General features: G+C 34.6%; 1 protein-coding gene across 16 annotated transcripts in view; it reads left to right on the forward strand.

The window, feature by feature from the left end:
• Positions 1-17,469, forward strand: part of SOX5 (SRY-box transcription factor 5) — a 920,340-nt gene that overhangs the window by 593,094 nt on the left and 309,777 nt on the right. For 11 of the 16 annotated variants that reach the window (XM_074325920.1, XM_074325926.1, XM_074325925.1 and 8 more), the window contains one exon: positions 5,748-5,979. In XM_074325920.1, coding sequence (XP_074182021.1) covers positions 5,748-5,979 — 232 coding nt within the window. The remainder of the gene's footprint in view (positions 1-5,747; positions 5,980-17,469) is intronic. The other 5 variants (XM_074325930.1, XM_074325931.1, XM_074325933.1 and 2 more) reach the window with 1 other exon arrangement.

A 17,469-nucleotide genomic window follows, 5' to 3' on the forward strand; every position in this document is an offset into this window, starting at 1 on the left:
TTAAATAAGTAGTATATTATAATAGTTTCCTGTTGCTGTTGTAACCAGTTACCACAAGTTTAGTGGCTTAAACAGTACACATATATTCACTTAAAATCAAGGTGTTGGCAGGGCTCATTCCTTCTAGAGGCTCGAAGAAAGAATCTGTTGTATTTCCTTTCCAGCTTCTAGAGACCACCTACATTCTTTGGTTCATGGCCCCATCATTCATTTTCAAGGCCAGCTGCATAGTCTCTTCCAGTCTCTCTCTCAATGACCCTCTTGCCTTCCCTTCTTATAAGGACCTTTATGGTTATTTTGGGGCCACCCAGAATATCCAGGATATTCTCATGTCAAGACCCATAATTTAATCACATCCGCAGTCCCTTTTGCCTTGTGGATAACATATTTACAGGCTTCCAGGATTAGGATTTGGATCTTGGGTGAGGGGCATTATTCTGACTAAAGCAAAGCGTTTGCAAACTTGACTGTGTTTTAGAGTCACCTAGGAGCTTTAAAAATTTCTGCTATCTCATGTGTACTCCAAAACCAATAATGTCAGAATTTCAGGCAGTGTGACCTAGGCAGCAGTATTTTATAAACCTCTCCTTATAATTCCAATGTGCAGCCAAGGTTGAGAACCACTGGTTTAGTTGTCCGTCTCATACCCTTTACCCTACCCCTAAGTTTGCTACACACGTCTGAATACCATTCGGGATATTCTACTGACAGACGATTATGATGCACAGAGAGCCTTTAGCCAATAGCGAAGAACTCCAGTACTTTTAAAATTACTTTCACATATGGACTAGAGTAGTCTGCTTGTGCAGATTGCTACAAGGACAAGTAAAGGAAAAGTGACTTCTTGTAAAAGCAAGTTGCCCCATTGTATAAATGCACCACAATTTCTTTATCCAATTGTCTGTTGATGGGCATTTCAGTTGTTTCCATATCTTCATTATTGTGAATAGTGCTGCAATAAACATAGAGATGCATATATTTTTTTGAATTGGTGTTTTGTATTTCTTTGTGTAAATAGCCAGGAGTGGAATTGCTGGGTCATAAGGTAGTTCTATTTTTAAGTTTTTGAGGAACCTCCACTATGTTTTCCAAAGTAGCTGCCTCAATTTGCAGTCCCACCAACAGTGCATAGTCATGGGGATGTGAAATACAGTATGGGGAATATAATCGATAATGTTGTAAAGATTATGTAGGGTGCCAGATGGGCACTGGACTTATTGGGGTGATCACTTCACAGATTGTGTAGATGCCTGACCATTGTGCTGTACGCCTGAAGCTGATATAGTATAATATTGAATGTTAAATATAAATATATATATATATATATATATATATATATACATATCTACATCTATCTATCTATCTATCTATCTATCTATCTATCTATCTACTATATATATATATATATATATATATATATATACACACACACACACACACACACACACACACACACCAGGAGTGTCAAAAAATGTATATGAGTGAACACTTTGGTCAACATTGCTCAAGCAGTAGTTTGCTGTAATCAGAAGGGTCTGGACGTTGATGGTAACCACTTTGAGCACCTCTTGTAATCGCAGAAGTCAAACATGATTTGTATTCATCTTTTGTTATTGGTATATATTGAATATTACAATTTTAACACAGTTTTCCTTTCTTAAAATGTGTATACATTTTTTTTTTGGCACTGTGTGTGTGTGTGTGTAGTATAGTCATAGAATGTAAACTACAGCATAGGGAATATAGTTAATGGTATTGTAACAGCAATGTACGATGTCAGAAAGATAGTAGAATTGGGGGGGTCATCACTTTGTGAGGGGTGTAAATGTCTAATCATTTTGTTTTATATGCCTGAAACTAATATAAATATTTTTTTAAAAAATTAAAAGCAAGTTGCCCCTTACAAGGGAAGTTGTTTCTTATCTATTCCATTCATGCAACTCAACAGCTCCAGGAATGTTGTAGACTAGAGATGGGATTTAAGTAGAGACCCTGAATTACGTGTTTAAATTCCCATTAAATAAATGTCTTGCACATAGTAAGTGGTCAGTAAATGCTGATGATTTGAAGATTCTCTTTTGTCCTGGAATTAGACGTCAGTCTTTTTAAGAAGATTTTCTTTCTTTTTTTTTTAAAGATTTTATTGGGGGAAGGGGAACAGGACTTTGTTGGGGAACAGTGTGTACTTCCAGGACATTTTTTTTTCTAAGTCAAGTTGTTGTCCTTTCAATCTTAGTTGTGGAGGGTGCCGTTTAGCTTCAAGTTGTTCTTTCAGTCTTAGTTGTGGAGGGCGCAGCTCAGCTCCAGGTCCAGTTGCCATTGCTAGTTGCAGGGGGCACTGCCTACAATCCCTTGAGGAGTCAAGGAATTGAACTGGCAACCTTGTAGTTGAGAGCCCGCCTCCTACCAACTGAGCCATCAGGGAGGCAGCTCAGTTCAAGGTGCCATGTTCAATCTTAGTTGCAGGGGGCACTGCCCACCATCCCTTGTGGGAGTCGAGGAATTGAACTGGCAGGTTGAGAGCCCACTGGCCCATGTGGGATTCGAACCGGCAACCTTCAGAGTTAGGAGCATGGAGCTCTAACCGCCTGAGCCACCGGGCCGGCACACAAGAAGATTTTCTTGTCTTTAAAAAAAACTGAGTTAAAAACTACTAAGTCAGCGTAGCTCCATAAGTTAATTTCATACTGGATTATGTGTCTGCCTCATTTCAGTTTTTTCGAAGTCTGAGTTTTGATCATTGGTAAGCCTAGCACCTACCGCAAGAATGATAGAAATCATCTCTGAATGAATACATAAGAGCATACCCCAGCCTAGATCCTCAGATTGTCCCTAGGTAGCCTTTCACTGCGACACAGCCATGTTGCTTTAGCTGTAGGACTTGGGAACCCTACATATCCCAGATATATGACAAATACATAGACTTTTGCAGTGCTTTCCTAATGCTTTTTTGAAATTAATGGCACTTTCCTTTGTCCAAAATGAAACCCTGTGGTAGATGAATAAAACCTTCAAGTTCATTGTCTTAGACATTATAGATTTTGCTTCATAGAATTTTTATACATGTACACACTCACATGAGTGTGTGCGTGTGTGTGTATGAGAGAGAGACTGTTTATCCAGTTATATATAAAGATAATTTAGCTATTGAAGTGGCTAGAAGTTTTGAGAAGAGTAGTGATATCTTAACTGTCTACCTTATGTCTGCTTTTGAACTTTTAATTTTCGTCATCATTATTAACAATATTAATAAAGTAGAAATCAGTAAAAAAGGTCATACCTTCTGAAAGTCATAAAATGGTGTATTAGCAAAGGCCAGCTGATGTAGCTTTCTGCTTTGGTAACCTGGAGACTGGCTCGTGACTATAGCCTGGCGTTTTCAGACAGGAGGAGTCTGATTGTGCACAAGACTAAGGTAGACATCAGAACACCGACTGATTAATTCCAGCAAGAATGATAATTAGTCATAATGGCCATCAGAATGGCCACACAACTCATAAATGCTGTGGTTTGTATAACAGATGCATAATCTTCTTGCATTCAAGCTACATGTGAAGCCAAGAAATAGTTAAAAGTCCCTTTATTGATTTGCTCTGATACTTCACAAAGACCTTAAATATTTTAAATCTGTTCCTTCAACCCCTTTTCTACATGGGAATCAGAAGTTTGCTTGGAGAGCATGGAAGCAGAACAGTGGGAGCTAAATATCTCTAGTGTTTAGAGATGATATGCATAGGTTAATATATCAATTTGGTGATAGATACGGCGTTGCTGAGGAGACTAAGATTGTTGGAATTGGGTTAACTGCAGGGCCTTATTTCCTTTCTCCATACTTATACTTGAAAAAACCTTGGTAATGAGATCAGAAATAGGTAAAGACACCTGCAATATGTCGGCCCAGTCTGCTGCTTCTTTAGACAGTGCTTCATGGTAGCCATCACCATTTCCTCCTATTCTCTGTTCTTCAGCTGACCCCTACTATTAACATTTCTTTTTTTTACACTTGCTAATACATTTTATCTGTTTATTGTCAAGTATGACTGGTTATGGACCATTTCTCTATTGGGAGACTTGGTATTTCATGCTGATTTCACAGTTTAACTCTTAGAAGGCAATCCACTTTCCTCATTTTGGAGGGTTTTCTTTTCTTCTTCTTCTTTTTTTTTTTTTTTTGTTTGTTTTTTGAGGGTGGCTGTGGGCCACACTATAGTTTTAAAGTTTGTGAAAAAAAAGCTATTGTATATTTAGTGTCTTACTCTGTATTAAATGCTCTACAAGTCATTTTTCATATGGTGCACAGTTCATGCTCCAAAAGCATTACAAGTTGATATATATCTCACTTTAAAGGTGAGCAAATTGACGTAAAGAGATTAAAATAAGTCTCACAGCTCGTAAGTAGTGAAATCAGTATTTTAATCCATACTTGTCTGCATCCAAAGCTCTTTTTTTTTTTTTCAGTACTATTGTTTCTTAAGAAAATATCTTCAGTACTTGAATACCTTTCTTTTGAAACTTCTAACACTAAAAATAGTATTAGTCAACAAAGGTTAGAGGCATCTCTTTTGGTAATACATTTTTAATTTAAAAATCATTGATGTATATGAAAAAAGTAGTGTTGTATTTAATTAATACTTTCTTGCCTCCTGTCATACTGTCATAATGGATGATTCTGTAAACACTCTTTGTTGAACAAAACTTATAGCTTTTTCAAGGTCATATCAAGTTGTAAATAGAAGACTTTCATTTTTTATTAAAAATTTAAAGTCTGTATAATCTATGTAGAACTCCTAATGAAAGGAAAAGGAACTCTCTATTTAGCTGAAAATATCCACTACATATTTTAACCTATGATAATATTCTCAATCAGACAAAAAAATGTTTAAAATTTTTTCAGTTATCTAAGTGCATTGTCATATAGGCATTAGCTCATCAAAACAAAATCCTGGTTTTTTCCACTCTTTTACTTCGGTATCTAAGGAGCACACAAGTCTAAGAAGCCACATCTTAATCTTTTATAGAATTGTGGAAATAAAATTGAAATAACTTTATATTCTCACGTCTTTTACTACTTTGCAAATTTGATGTTAGAACTAAATGCCTAAATTGGGTGATTTAGAAGGTGAGGGAAGAAAAATTCTCAAATGTTTCAAAATTAACAGTGAGTGTAAAATTCATTCGATTCTAAATTAAGCTTTAAACAAATATCAAACTTTTTATCATGTGGTCTGAGGTTTATGAATAACTGATGTATCTATATTTCACAATAATCTCGCTTTTAATAAAATGTAAATATGTTATAATGGCATGCATTCATTTATTTTGTTTACTTTTTGATGAAATAAATTTTAGTCCTTTTTTTTTCACTGCCAACATTATTTGCTATTCATAGATGTTCTGTCTTCAGTAAGGTCTATCAAAGTGTAAAGCTAGATGACTATTTTTCTTTCCTTTAAAATGGAATGGTCTTTCATTATGCAGTATTCTTAGGTGAATTCTCTTGTTTAAGAAGCCAGAATACAAGAGAGTGCTATATTAGTGTATTATTCTCACAACAAACAAGCACTGTTCTGTTGCTACCTGCTTGGCCATTGTTTCTGATTGTGTGCTTTGCAGTGGTATTTGGATAGTTTCCTGCTCTCTGCCAGCACAAAAAGGCATTTCTGTTACAATGGCCCCTAACCACACAATGACGGCATTAAGGATTTATGTGGAGGTTTCATTATTTTCTCCTCTTTTGTTCCTTCCAGGATGTCTTCCAAGCGACCAGCCTCTCCGTATGGGGAAGCAGATGGAGAGGTAGCCATGGTGACAAGCAGACAGAAAGTGGAAGAAGAGGAGAGTGACGGGCTCCCAGCCTTTCACCTTCCCTTGCATGTGAGTTTTCCCAACAAGCCTCACTCTGAGGAATTTCAGCCAGTTTCTCTGCTGACGCAAGAGACTTGTGGCCATAGGACTCCCACTTCTCAGCACAATACAATGGTAGGTTTCTCATGGTCTATTGTGCCTACACTCACTTTTTGACCAGTCTAGTCTTCTAATAGTTTGGCTTCAGTCCTTTGCTTTATAATCATCTACTTAACAGCCATACACAAGATAACACTCCTAACATCTTAGAATTCTTTATAAGTAGATTGATTCCAGTAGGGAGGATAAGATAGGCTATATTTTTTGTTTGTTCCTTTTTTTGTTTTTCACTAATTCTGCTTTTGAGACACCGATTTAATTAGAGGAAAAAAACCATGTAAATGTAAGAATAATGTTAAAATAAAGTAACACATTTAAAATTAGCAGGCGAGATAGATTTCATTCTATTTCTAATAAAATGTTTTTTCCAGATAGAGTTACAACGTAGTTTGAACATTTCAACCACAATAAATCAGTGTTTTTCAATTTTTTTGCTTTGCTCAGATTGAATTCCAATGTTCCTTATAGTACTGGGAATTTTAGAGAAGAATATATTTCATAGACACTGTAATTTTCTAATGGGACCACAGTATTTTCTAGTCCCCTTCATGCTGTTGTTTGGATAATTCAGTAATTCCCTGGTGCATCCTTTTCCAGAATTTGAAACTCAGGATAATTTTTCTGGCCCCTCATTCTGGGGTTTGGATCACTGGGAAACTGTGGTTTCATAGATAAGAAGAAAGAAGACAGCAAAGCACCTTGGCTGAAGCTTAAACAGTAGACGTACACAAATAAGGCTTTTAGGGCAGTCTTAGGAACTTAATTACGTAGAATCAGCATGTCGGCAAGGTGACAGGGCACTTAGCTGCCGGTAAAGCTACCCTGGCCTTTTCAACGTGGCTGCTTTGATGGATGTCACATTTTTGTGACCTCTCCTCCTCTTTAACTTCAGGAATACCCTTCATTTGAACTGGTTTACACAAACAAACATGTTTCATCACACATTTTCATACCTTTAAAGACAGCTCTGTTTCTGTTAAATGCCTTTTTATGGCTTTCTTTAGGAAATGATTATATATGATAAATGTGTTTTATACATAATACGCCCACTTGTTTATGTTATTACATTACTATATGTGGAGTCAAATCAACAAGAAGAACCAGATGTCTTCTAATAGCTGTGAAATAGATACTGTTCTTTGATAGCCACATTAGATTTAAACACTCTCATTCAACATTTTAAGCCTTATAGGTAAAAATTTCTCTGGGTAATTGACTCTGTGCAAGATTTTTCCACCAAGAATAATGGATTAACTGACACTTATGTAGCATGTATATTGATGTGGTGCTTTAACCACATTACATATATTAACTCATTTAATTTTCACAATAATTCAATGAGGTATTGTTATTAATCCCATTTTACAGAAGAGGAAACTGAGGCACAGAGAGGTTAAATACCTTGCTCCAGATCACAGCTAGGAAGTGGGAGAACCGGGGTTTTACCTAAGCAGTCTGGTTTTGGAGTCCATGCTTATAAACATTATAAGCTCTTTACAAGAGCACAGGCGTATTTAATTTTCTGATGATTTCTTATTTGGCAAGTTAAATCATACTATCCATAATTTCTCCCTTCTTTCTCTACTATGAGTTCATGTTAGTTATGTGCAATTATCTAATTTTTTGGCCTCCTCTCCGAAAAGGTTAAACTAGGAAAAGAAAGGGGAAAATGGAAGTACACAGTTCAATAGGGTAAGGATGTCGGCCTCTCCACTTGATATTTCATCACTGCTAATGCCTTTGCCCTCTCAGTATTTTGATCATTGCCTTGTCTCAGGGTGTACCCTATTGAGAGTGCTTCTCAGTTTGGTTTTTGTGTGATGCTGTTATAAACATAAACACCCAAATTTGAAGAAGTGGATATAAATAGTTATGACTAGAAGAAAACCACAAAGATAAAGGGGAGACTATTTTAAGTATACTCGAGGGTAAGTATAAGAAAGTATATTGAATTACATACTGTAGTTGGCATGAAGGGATGCTGTGATGCAGGATATTAGTGAAAATGAAACCATTCAGTTTGTAATGGAGTGTTCAGTTCAGCTAAATAAAAACTATGAACTGCCTACTTTGTACCAAGGTTTTTTGTTGAGTACTATGGAAATAGATTTGAATGAGACACAACTCCTTTCCTCAAGCAACTTCACCTAGAGCAGAAATTCTTAACCAGGGTGTACGGATAACCTAAAAATGAATGGAGAATTCTGTATGTGCACATGTGTGAGTAAGAATATGGCTTTCATCAGATTTGTAAGTAGATTTTAACCCAAAATCTGTTAACCCAAGATCTTTTAAGTAGATTTTTAAGCAGATTTTTAACCCAAAAAGGTTAAGATCGACTCTTCTGGAAGTCAATATAGTTTGGATACAAATGATTTAACTTAGTTTTAGTGGCCATCAGCACTAATGTTTTTTCTCTTCTTATATGCCTAATTTGTTTCTAAATTTTCTTCTGCCTCAAATGTTTCTTGATTCCCCCAGCTTTTCATCTCTTTAGTAAACAGTTGGAAGAGTCTCTTGTACGATCTCAAATTTTCAGCCTCTTCTCTTTCCAGTATTTTTTCATCTTCCACTAGACTTGCATGCCTGAGAAATGAGTTGAATTATTTATCCCACTTTGGAAACTAATGTGTCCTTGTTGCTTACAGGATTTAGTGTAGAGCTCTGTGTAGACTAGTACCAAACTATGGCTTTAGTCTCCTCTCCTGCCACATCCTGCCATGGACCCAGTGTTCCAGTCATGCCAAGCTTTTGATATGTATTCATAAACATACCAAGTGACCTCAAATGACACAGCTTTATTCTTTCTACTAGAAAACCTCTCTGGTTTTATATCTTACCTTCCTGGTGAATTGTGTATCTCCCACAAGACTGAGTTCAGAAATTGCTTCTTCTTAGATGCTTTCACTGACCTCCGAGGCAGAATGGTTGCTGCATTATTCTTTTATCCATGACAATTGTTTATATCTTTTCTTATGGTCTGAAATATATATATATATATATATATATATATATATATATATATATATTTTATGATTACTGATTAAATGACAGAGTTTATATGGATGATTAAATATATGTTTTGGGCAAAGTTGTTAAGATACTATTCATGGTAAATATGCTGATTTTTCTAGAAATTTTAGAACTAAAAAAGAATCTACTAATGTAGTATATTCAGAAAACAGAAAGTATGTCATAATAGTTATGATATATTCAGCTGTTAAGCTGATTAAGATATATTTTACCCAATTATCAAAATGATTGAATATATTTATAGAATTGTTATACAACACAAATACTTTATTTTTTTCTGGATACTAGGCCATTGTCATACGCGCATAGCAGGTCCTTTTATTTCAGTAGGAAAATACATTCTCTATTTTTTCCTATTCATTATCCTTGAAAACAGAGAGAATGTTGCATGGTCTTTATATCATAGAGTTCAATTTAAGGGGAAAAAAAAAACTGGTTTCCAGATTTCATTGCCAATTTCTCTGACATTCATGCTCCATTCTTGAATTAAAAAGAAAGATATTGAGAGGTCTACATTTTTTATTGCCCACATAGTTTAGAAACAAAGTAAAACTGATAAGTAATCCCTGTAATGATGGCTTGAAGTTAGAGAGATCCTTTTATAAAAAATTTAAGTTCGAAAATATTTCCTGAGGTAAAGTTCTGTATACTTCATGACAGTTGCCATATAAAGACTTTAAGGACTTAGGGTCCTGTCTTCATATTCAGGGTATTAAAGAGTTAACATTTGGAATTGGGTCAGAGAAGGATGCAATTCTTCCTTTCTGAAGATGTGTTTGTTAACCTTAATATTTTGTATAAGCTAAGTGCCTAAATAAGAGATACTCTCAAACAGCTATAACTGATGTGAATACTATGAGTCCTTCTATTCTGGAAAGTTTTTACTCACTATTCAAAGTACACTACAGATGAACTGTACTAAGCAACTTTATATATATATATATATATATATATATATATATATATATATATATGTATATATGTATATATGTATATATAGGCATATATATACATATATGTATGTTCTGTAAGATTTCCAATCCATATAAGTTTGAGGCACAGATATTTGTGTGTATGTAAAAGACTATTGGTTCCTTCTATGAAGCTCTCATAATCTTGCAAAACAATTAATAGCAAATTTTGATACTCATATTATCTCCAAAACGCTAAAAGGCAAGGTTGGCAAGTTTAATTGTGACATGAATGGAAAGGCAGTCCGGAGGTTTGTTTTTATTGAAGGTCAGATATACTCTTCTCTCCACCCTACCCCCACCTTTTTAAAATATGGGTTCAGAGGCTTTCACTTCAGTTTCAGAGACAAGCAAGAATCACCATAATTTCTGGTTCATTTTTAGTAATAGTTCTAACACAGGTGGATTTATTTCATGATGTAAAGAACTATCCAGAATATGTCCTCATGTCAATCAAAATGATTATTTATGAGCACCGGAAGGGAATAGAGTCTGAGAAGAATCAAGTAGAGCATTAGAGGCAGCCAGGGGAACTCGATGGTGGCCATTTTGGTGCTCATTTTCTATTTGGTTGCAAACTACTTCCGTTGGATAGATTGTTGTTCGAGTGTCAAATGTGATGTGAAATGAAAGTCTTGCCACCTGTGATTGCTGAATTATCAGTTGCCCTTTTTTCTTTTCACAAAATGTCTATTCTTATCTCAACCAAACTTTCTTTTGACTCCTTAAGTTCTTCCTGAGTTGAGTGAAGTTTGTATAACTGTAGAGTGGCTGTGTCCCACAATTGATTTAAAAACTACAAATATTTATTTTAACAATACAATATTTTATTAAAAAATAATTGGAGTTGCCCATTCTACAGATAGCTGAATTTAATGTGAAACAGAATGTAAAGAACTATCCAAAACATGTCCTCATGTCAATCAACATGAGTACTATGCTAGTGTGTAATTTTTTAACATTTAAATATCTATTTGATTTGGAAATATGATTTGATAATATATTTTAGTATTTCATTTATTTTTTATGTTGATAATATTTTCCTGGAATTGTCAAAGAACTCTGGGTATAATGTATGGAGTTTAACAATACCCTTGATGTACCTTAATGTGTTTAAACATTTCAGGGACACTAGTTATCATAAAGCAAAATATAATGTAAGTTAGTTTCTTCCTTGAAGTTCATCAAAAGGAGAAAAAAGTGTTTTCTTAAGGTGATAGTCTATAGAAGTTGAACATGTAGCTGAGAACCAAGTATAACATTATAGCAAGGTTTCAACATATGAAATGGGAACTTAAACACTGAAAGAATTCATTCAGTGCACACAACACAGAGAGGCTTTTACTTGCTGAGGCTCACTGTTAACTTCGGATTCTTTATTTACCCAAAATAATTTTAATTGCTATATTATAGCTGTGTCTTGAAATACCCTTTATATATATTTTGCTTACAATCTAACGGTCGTTAGTAATGTATTTTTGATGTGTGACTAGAATAATGTTATGTGTGAAGTACTATTCAGAAAACTTAAGAAGGAAAAGAGAAAATGCATGTGTTATTTAAAAATAAGTCACAGAATAGGGCCTTAATTATGGTATGGTAAAGATTCCTATTTTTATATGGTGGTTTTTATAAGCTTTTAAATTTCTTGTTACCTTTGTACATCAAACTTAGCATTAGTTTTTGTGATGGTATAATGCGTATTGTTGTTAATACCAGTGTGGTTATTGTGCCAGTTCTAATAATGAGAATTTCATTGTTTAGGGAGAGCAGTCTCCTCCACTCTAGACAAAAGTGTAATTACTTTTGAACGATGTGGAATGTGCTCAATTTAATAGCATGGAGAATAGATTCAGAAAGATTCAGATAACGTAAGCTTGGAAGCCATATGTGCAGTGTGGCAGTATAAAGTCATGATAGTAGGCAGTATAATTCTACACACACATCCTGGATTTCACACGCTTTATCTATAAACTGTTGTTTTCTGTAAGAGATAGCCTTGCTTATCTGAACAAGGCCAATCCCACTGAAAGGAGGTGAAAATGGTGACAAGTTTGTATTTGTTTTTTTTATGGTAAATTGATGTTTATCATACAATGAAATTACATTGTTACAAACATTATTCTGTAAATGTTGTCAGAAAATACCACATGAAGCTGTTTATCTAGATATAATTCCAGGCTTGTGTTTGAATGTAAGTGGTTCAATCTTTTTACTTGCATTGTTTCTGAAAATTACCCCCAGGGCTAACAGGCATGAGGACATGTGAAAAACAATCAGTTGGGGTCCAACAAAGCCATTGGATAAGTTGTGCAATAGATAGTTGTGTCCCGGTGCCATACAATTCCATTCTATCTGGTTGGGGGAGGATCTAATATCAAGTTGAAAAAATTGATTCATATTATGTCCACAGGATTCGAAGTTTAGTTGAAAGTTAAGTGGGTCTTGAGTAATTAATGAATTACTCTCACATAAAAACATAGCTTTATATGGGAGGTGCAAGACAGTTCAGGACACTAATGAGGGTCTACTGTTAGTATCCCCACATAGTGCTATGCAGTGACAGGGGAATCAATAAGAACTTCTAATGCTGTGGTAATGGGGGAGCATGTGTTTGCTTAAGAAGACTTAGCCTAATGACATGTAATTGTTTTCATTTAATAGGGAGTGTTGTGAAAAAATTCCACTCAAAAACTTACAATGAATACCTATCAGCAGAGATACAGAAATAAGAACTAGTCTCTTCCCTTTTGTAGCTTTTTACGAGGTGTGATAAAAAAAATACAGTGAATGTTCAAAATTAAAAAAAAAAACACCATATTACACTAAAAGACACATTGCCATTAATCCCCCTCAAAATACTCCCTCTCGCTTCAAACACACTACCCCATCGTTCTTGCCACTTTCTGAAGCAGTTCTGGAAAACCTCTTTCATGAGTGTCTTTACTTTATCCTCCATCATGAGAACTCTCCATATCTGACATTGCTTCTGCCACGGCAATTTCTGTCAAATAAAAACACGGTGTATCGTCATCCACTTTATTCACCGGATCTGGCACCATGTGACTTCTGACTCTTCCTCAGAATCAAAATCACCATGAAAGGAAAATGTTTTGAGTTGATTAAGGACAATGACAGCGCAACTAAAGACACTCACCAAAGAGGACTTCCAGAATTGCTTCAGAAAGTGGCAAGGAGGACGGCATAAGTTCAAAGCGAGGGAGAGAATATTGAGGGGGATTAATGGCAATGTGTCTTTTACTGTAATTTTTTTTTTGGAGGGGAGGTAAGGTAAGCACAAAAATCACTATAATGTTAGTAGAAACTTCATACAACCTAACAAATGCTAAGGAGATTCACAGTTGAAAGATATCTCATTTGTGGGGATCAAAAATAGATTTATTTGAAATTGTTTCCACACACTAAAAATTACTAGGTGCCAAAATATTAAAAAATATATACATGCTGGATCAGTTATCACTAATACAGGGTCTTTAATGTACAGTATAGTTTTGTTTTTGCCATAACATATGGTCCCAAAAGAAACAAGAAAGAAAAAAAGTTAAAACAATACTGAAGATAAATTATACTGTAAAGTTCTTAATGTAAAACATGGGGAAGTTAGTAAAATATGTTCCTCATATTAATAGGAATAAAAACAACAATTTTAGTTATTTGAGTTTTAAGTATTTTTTTTTTCTTTTTCTCGGTGACCACCTTGAATGAAATGGAAAGAATGATGAAATAGTTGGCTAGGATATTGGAAATAGGGACACTACAGCAGTGCTGGAAACTTACTTGAATGATGTTCCAGATTTTGTGGGAATGGATGTGTTCATCTTTATCTCATTTGTTATTCTAGGACCTGCATAATAGGATCATTTGTATTTGGATGTCAAAAAAATGAAAAGCCTGGGAACCAACCTTCGTTCTGTATCTTTGATGTTTTGTTTTCAGTTCTTCATTTTCTTCCTTTGATTCGTTTCCTCCTTTGCTCCTCTTCTTCCTCTCTCTTTCAATTTCCCTCTATCAGGAAACATTTTTAATGGGTCCTCTTGTGGATCTCAATGGAGTCATTATCAAGAAGGAAGACAGGGTAGGAGAATCAGCACCATTGTGCTCTGATATATACTTCCTTCTTATTTACATATATTGCCTCTTGGGGATTTGCCAAACCTTCCTGCAGTCAGCCTAGGTTTCTCCTACTGTATGTGATTAATAGGTCAATTGATTCTGTGATAAAGTTTTCACTGATTTTTAGTGAACAGGGACAGGGTAATGAATTCTTCACAAAACTGCCTGGTATATTTCTTCAATTTATTCAGATTATATCCCTTTACTTTTATAAGCCAATGTTCGTAGTAAATGATCATTTTATTTTTAATTCCCTTATTTGGGAAAAAAAACAACAAACGAAAAATAAAGACACCTTAGAATTCTATGTTGGTTTCCAAATTATTTTTTTGAAATTGTACTTATCAGTGAACCCAAATGTCTGGAATCTAGTGCTTTAGTGACTTCCTGTGCTCTCTATGTGCCTGTACTGGCTTCCATTTTAATTTTTTTGAAAACCACTGTCAGTATTTTCAATCAGTTCTTGACTGTTTCTTTAATTTAGTTGATTTTTTTGTCTTCATATTTCTTTCCTAATTTGAAGTTTTATAGAGATTGATAAAAGTAAAAAATAGAAAATAGACATCATTTTCACAACTGGAAAGTAATTATGCTGTTAGTGTCACTGTATTAACGTAATATGAGTGATAATAGCAATGTGTTTGTCATTATTTCTTAGTTTTTTACTTGCCAAGAACAGTCACTAAGGGAATCCAGAATTAGGAATTTTACAGTGTTGGTGCCTGAATTCTAGTAATTGGAATGAAGTCTACAAGACTCAGTAACCCAATTGCCAATGAGACCTCAAAATATTTCAAATAATACTTACATCATACTTCCTCTTGTCTGTATCAGTTAGATACAACTATCCACTGTATCTATAAAGGGAAAATGATCTTTTTACAGCAGTCTCTTAAAAAGCACAACCATTTAGCTGTAAATGTGGATCTTAAAGTGAAGTCATAAAAATAATGTAAGGAACTATTTCGCTGTAATTTCTTTTTCTCACTTAGTTTGTCAATTAGTCTCATACAGCTTTCTCTTTTAAAAGTGTAGACAAAGACAGATACCTGGATTGTGGTGGGGGGAGGGTAAGTTCAAAAAATAGAAAAAGAATTCTATAGGATAGAAAAATCTAATAGGAAGATTGGAAGCACTGTCAATAGAAATACTTCCCTAATAAATGACAATCTGAATTCAAAATGCTTAGAACGCTATTGGTACCACATTAGGTGCCTTTAAAAGCATTAATTTTAAAATATTTAAATTCCTTACTTCCTCCACAAGGTCTGAGATGCCCATAATTTGTAACAGCATTAAAGTTGGTATTAAGACTGAATTCATGACAAAATTTCAGTATGCTATCAGTTTTGATCATCTTGTGCCATCCCCCCGCCATTTCTTGTTTTAGAAAGTAAATTTTATGTTTTCTCTATTCTACTAGATATGGGGCATAGGTGTTCTTTAATATTTTAAATGGGAAATAAATGTAAAGGTACCTTAAGTCGACAATTATAATCTGTCCCTTTGGTTATATATCTTCTTTGTACAAAGGCAAAATGTTTTTAAAAAAATTCCCATAAACCATTTTTAGGAATGATCGATGTGAGCAGATGAGGTGTGAATCTAGGGAGAGCAGGCTTGGCCAGCTCTGTGACACTGACATCACATGATAAAGTAAATGAACACAAGTGACTGGATTTTCTGTCGTATTTAGTCAAGGCTGCTTCTGTGGCAGCAGAGCAAACAATGTTATCATTATATAGAGAAGCAGTGTTTACTTCAGTTTCTCTTCTTAGCTCTTAAAAACCCAGCCTGTGTCCAGATAAAACAGTTAATCTTGTTGGTCGATATCCCTAAATGAGAAAATAATATTCTAAGGGTTAATACAAATTTTAAATGGAAGTAGGATATGAAAAAGGGGTATTGTTATAAAGGTACTGTTAAGTAGTTTTGTATGTATTTCCAAATATAAAATATGTATCATGCAAAAAGTCAAAACCTTTGTCAATGAAAACAGAAAATAAGTCACAACAACTTACAGCATTACGCTTAATAATGTACTAAGCCTGGTACCCACCTCTCTTGCCACTACTGGACCCTATCTTGTGTATAAACATATATCCTGGAGAGGGGAGATTGCTGGTCTGTTACAGTATCCATCTTTCGGCTTTGTGGCAGTGGCTGGCGTGCTTTGCACACGAGGGACACAGAGTCAGAGAATATGCTTCTTCTGTATCTGAGATTCTGATTTCCCCAGGGTCATCAGTAGAACATAAGAAGCGACTTTGAAAGTCTTATGTGAATATATCTTACAGCCTAACTGCAGTCTGAGAGTTGCAACTCAAACATGAAAGATTTCAAACACTCAATATTCTTTAGAATATGGTATTTAATTAATTAATAATAATAGGAATGTGTAATATTTCATGTTTTCTATGTATCAGCCACCTTACCTTTATTATTTTGGCCAATTTTTATGTCAACCCAGTGAGTTTAGCAACTGTGATTATCCCCCCGGTTTACAGATGGAAAACAGTATTAGATAAAGTGATTTGTCTAATAAGTAAGTGGGAGAGTTGGATTTATGAGTACAGAACCCAAGCACTTCATAACTCTGCTCACTGCCTTGCCACTCATACAAATATTAAAACATTTTTATAGTTTATCAGAATAAGTCATTTTAATAGCCTTTAGAAATACTTGTAGGGAATGGGGATGCAACAGATGTTGCTTGATTATTCTACCTTCACTCAGAGATAACTTGATTTTTAAAAATCTTTCGAGGTACATTTAAACGGACCAAGAGATTAACTATTTCAGAATGTGTACTAGAAGTTTTACATACGATGTTAGGCAATATATGACATTCTAAAGGATTATTTGCTTAAACCTTTCTCATAAAGATTAGTTTTAATTTGTGCTCTGGCTATAGGACTGTTGTCATGACATTGTGGTTTAGCACAGGGCCACTAATGACAAAATTACTGAGTATATTCCAAGTTTTGATGTTTGATATCTGTATGATGTTTGGCAAGTTATTCTAACTTCTAGTACACATTCTGAAATAGTTATTTTTGCCATCTGTAAAATACGGATGATAACAATAGCATCTAATTTACAGCATGCTTGTAATGTTTAAAGTCAATACATATAAAGTGCTCTGGTGGCTGGAATATAGCAGGAACTTAGTAAATGTTAGTTAAATTCCTAAAGAAATGTTTGTTCTGTGATCTGAGAGAAAAATGGTACATTGTACTTAACTGGCATATGTTTTTAATTCTTATAAATTTAAGCAACCTACAAGAAAATTTTAAGCTAAGGAAAACTACTTTTGAAATGAGAAGTTCAATAAAAATCTCAATCTGTTGTCACTAAAAGGGTTTTT

The sequence above is a fragment of the Rhinolophus sinicus genome, linkage group LG02, assembly GCF_036562045.2.
Source record: "Rhinolophus sinicus isolate RSC01 linkage group LG02, ASM3656204v1, whole genome shotgun sequence".
Classification (NCBI taxonomy): Eukaryota; Metazoa; Chordata; class Mammalia; order Chiroptera; family Rhinolophidae; genus Rhinolophus; species Rhinolophus sinicus.